We start from the raw sequence: 3,695 nt of genomic DNA, 5'->3' as shown, positions 1-3,695 counted from the left end.
TGTGTGTATATCTGTGTGTATATCTGTGTATGTGTGTGTGTGTGTGTGTGTGTGTGTGTGTGTATATCTGTGTGTGTGTGTGTGTGTGTGTGTGTATATCTGTGTGTATATCTGTGTGTATATCTGTGTGTGTGTGTGCGTGCGTGTGCAGTGACTCCGCCCCCTCAGGTACCACCCTGAAGAAGGAGTACACTCTGTATCCTCTGCTGGCTCACAACAAAGATCGCAGAGGACTCGCTTTGGACGGACGCCTCAAACATGAGGACACCAACCTGGCTTCTTCCAGCATGTAGGACACTGAGAGACACCCACACGATGTCCACATGATGTCCACGTGTCTCTGACACCAACTAGAGGACTGACTGTCACTGTGTGTCTCTGTCTCAGAGTGAAGCAGGAGGTGCTGAAGGAGGTCCAGGGAATGTTGGTGTCCTATAAGGTGGTGCTGAGGATGATCGCCTCAGGGTGAGTCTGAGCCACTTGGCATGCTGGGAACACGGCTCACCTGTCCTTCAGGAAGCCTCAGTTAAACTTCCTGTTTATCACATGACCAAAACACACACGCCACTGTTCACTGTGACATTTTAATGAGCTTAAAATCAGATTGTTCCTGAAGGCATCGTGTGTTTGTGTTGACAGGACGGTGGGATCCAGTGAAGTGTCTCTGGAGCTGCCATTTAAACTGATGAACCCCAAACCTGAACCAGGTACGCCCCTGATCCTCTTCATCCTTCTGGTCCTCCTCCTCTTCCTCCTCCTCCTCCTCCTGTGTGTGTGATAAGCAGTTTGTAGTATCGCTGACAGCAGCGATCTGTTTGTCAGATTAACGTCCTGCTGATTGATACAGATTAACACACACACACACACACACACATATGTGATCTATAATCATCATATGACCCCGCCCCCTTACACTGACTCCGCCCAACTTGCCTGACCGCGCCCCGCATGGGTGTACAGATCAGTACCATATATAATTAGATTGAATATGTTAATGAGCAGCAGGTCAGTCGTTAAACCGACTTTACGTGACTGCTCTTTGTGTCTTCTCTCTCTGTTAGCATGTATTTTATTCATACCTTAGCATGTATGTTAGCATGTACAGTATAGTAGAATGCATCTTAGCCCACATCTTAGCATGAATGTTAGCATGGTTCTTTGCATGTATGTTAGCTTGTACAGTATATTAGCATATTTGTTAGCATGTACAGTATATTAGAATGTGTCTTAGCCCGCATCTTAGCGTGTATGTTAGCAAGTATGATATATAAGCATGTATGTTAGCATATACAGTATATTAGCATGTATTGTATTCCTACCTTAGCATGTATGTTAAAATGGTTCTTAGCATGTACATTAGCATGTACAGTATATCAGCATGTATTTTATTTCGTACCTTAGCATGTATGTTAGCATATGCAGTATATTAGCATGGATGTTAGCATGGTTCTTAGCATGTATGTTAGCATGTACAGTATATTAGAATCTGTCTTAGCCCATATATTAGCATGTATGTTAGCATGTACAGTATATTAGCATGTATGTTAGCATGTACAGTTTATTAGCATGTATGTTAGCATGCACAGTATATTAGCATGTATTTTATTTGTACCTTAGCATCTATGTTAGCATATACAGTATATAAGCATGTAAGTTAGCATGGTTCTTAGCATGTATGTTAGCATGTATGATATATTAGCATGTATGTTAACATGTACAGTATGTTAGCATGTATGGCAGCATGTAAAGTATATTAGAATGCGTCTAAGCCCATATATTAGCATGTATGTTAGCATGTACAGTATGTTAGTGTGTTTTAGCCCATATCTCAGGATGAATGTTAGCCTGTATCTTAGCATGTATGTAAGCATGCATAATATTTTAGAATGTATTTTATCCCGTATCTTGCATGTATGTTAGCATGTACAGTATATTAGCATGTAATTAAGTCCATACCTTAGCATGTATGTAAGCATGTACAGTATATTAGCATGTATTTTAGCCCGTATCTTGGCATGTATGTATGCATGTACAGTATATTAGCATGTATCTTAGTCCATATATTAGCTTGTATGTTGGCATGTACAGTATATTCGGATGTATTTTAGCCCATACCTTAGCATGTATGTTAGCATGTACAGTATATTAGCAGGTAGTCTAGCCGTATATTAGCATGGATGTTAGAATGTACTTTATATTAGCATGTATCTTAATCTGTATATTCGCTTATATCTTAGCACGTACAGTATATTAGCATGTAATTTAGTCCGTATCTTAGTATGTGTAGTATATTGGAGTGTATTTTAGCCCATATCTTTACATGTATGTTAGCATGGTTCTTAGCATGTATGTTAGTATGTACAGTATTTCAGAATGTATCTTAGTATGAGTGGTATGTTAGCATGTTAGCTTGTGTGTTAGCATGTATAAGTCCTTAAGGAGGAGATTTAATAAATAATACACCGTCAACAGTCAGATTTTTCAGATCAACACAAACAGACTTTAAATTCCAACTTTCAGACTTCAAACTTTAAATTATTTTCTGCATCTTTAATTTATTTTTTCAGGAAAATAATAACTTTTTCTTTTTTTTGTTTCCTGTCTGAACTGTGATGGCAGCCAAAGAGAGGTGAGATCATTCATCTCTTATTTTACCTGTGTTTGACTTCCTGTCTGTGTCTCACCTGGAGAAACTCAGACTGATCCCAGGTCAGGTCAGAGTCACAGCTGATCTCAGGTCAGAGACACAGCTGATCTCTAGTCAGATGTGTCTCTGTATCTCCATGTCTCCATGTCTTCATGTCTTTGTGTCTTCATGTCTCCATGTCTCTGTGTCTTCATGTCTCTGTGTCTCCGTGTGTCCAGCGAACCAGACGACATGGTGTTTGAGGAGTTTAAACGAGCCTACCTGAAGGGCGTTGTTTACGGAGACGATGACGAGTCTCCCACTGAGGCGTGACCTACAAAGATGGCCGTCACAGACTGGACTGAGGACAAAATAATTCAATGTGTCCATGATGTCTCCTGTAGCGTCCCCTGTAGGACAAACTGTGTAACTGTTCAGACTGGACACAGATAAATGATGAATGTAGATTTGTTATAAACATGATTGTTAATCTCATTTATTGATCATAACAATAATATTGATGATAGTAATAATAATAATGTGTGTAGAGTCTTTAAATCTAAAACATGTTTACTGATATGAGATGATGATGTTTATTAGTTTGTGTTTATTAGTTGTGTTGAAGCTACTGTAGTGACACCTGTGTGTGAAGGTAATAAGAAGCGTGTAGCTGTCCTGTTAAATGTCCTGCGTCAGTGTAGTACTAAGTGTGATCAGTCTGCTTCCTGTCAGAGAAATATAGTTTCTGTTTTTGAGTTTTACATTTCTTTATTTGATGTTAGTGAACACATGAATTTATGTCTTTATGATGAAGATTTAATAAATCGATCACTGAGAACAGGAACCAAATGTGTCACTGACAGATTTTTTAGACGGCTGTTATTGAACATGAACACACAGAACATACTTGTAATGTTACGTAGCTTTGGTTTAGCAAAGTGAAGTTACATTGGCTGAGTCAACCCTGTTTCACTCAGAAGTCATGGAATAGCAGCGCTTGTTCAGAAACTCACGCTGTCAGACAGTGGTGAAAAGAAGCTGTCCTTTCACGTCTGCATGATACGCAGCT

At 39.4% G+C, this 3,695-nt stretch overlaps 1 protein-coding gene across 2 annotated transcripts in view; it reads left to right on the top strand.

Annotated features, from left to right (window-relative positions):
- The window catches only part of LOC126390141 (S-arrestin-like), a 15,934-nt gene extending 12,527 nt beyond the window's left edge, over positions 1-3,407 (top strand). Inside the window, exons 10-14 of one of the 2 annotated variants that reach the window (XM_050044301.1) lie at positions 152-289; positions 388-465; positions 640-707; positions 2,620-2,629; positions 2,866-3,407. In XM_050044301.1, the coding sequence (XP_049900258.1) occupies positions 152-289; positions 388-465; positions 640-707; positions 2,620-2,629; positions 2,866-2,959 (388 nt within the window). In that variant the 3' untranslated portion in view covers positions 2,960-3,407. Of the gene's footprint in view, positions 1-151; positions 290-387; positions 466-639; positions 708-2,619 lie in introns of both variants that reach the window. The other variant, XM_050044300.1, reaches the window with a different exon arrangement.
- The last annotated feature ends 288 nt before the right edge of the window (positions 3,408-3,695 follow it).

This window comes from Epinephelus moara, chromosome 5 (assembly GCF_006386435.1).
Source record: "Epinephelus moara isolate mb chromosome 5, YSFRI_EMoa_1.0, whole genome shotgun sequence".
Taxonomy (NCBI): domain Eukaryota; kingdom Metazoa; phylum Chordata; class Actinopteri; order Perciformes; family Serranidae; genus Epinephelus; species Epinephelus moara.
The sequence above is the reverse complement of the archived record's forward strand: the minus strand, read 5'-3'. Positions and strand labels throughout refer to the sequence as shown.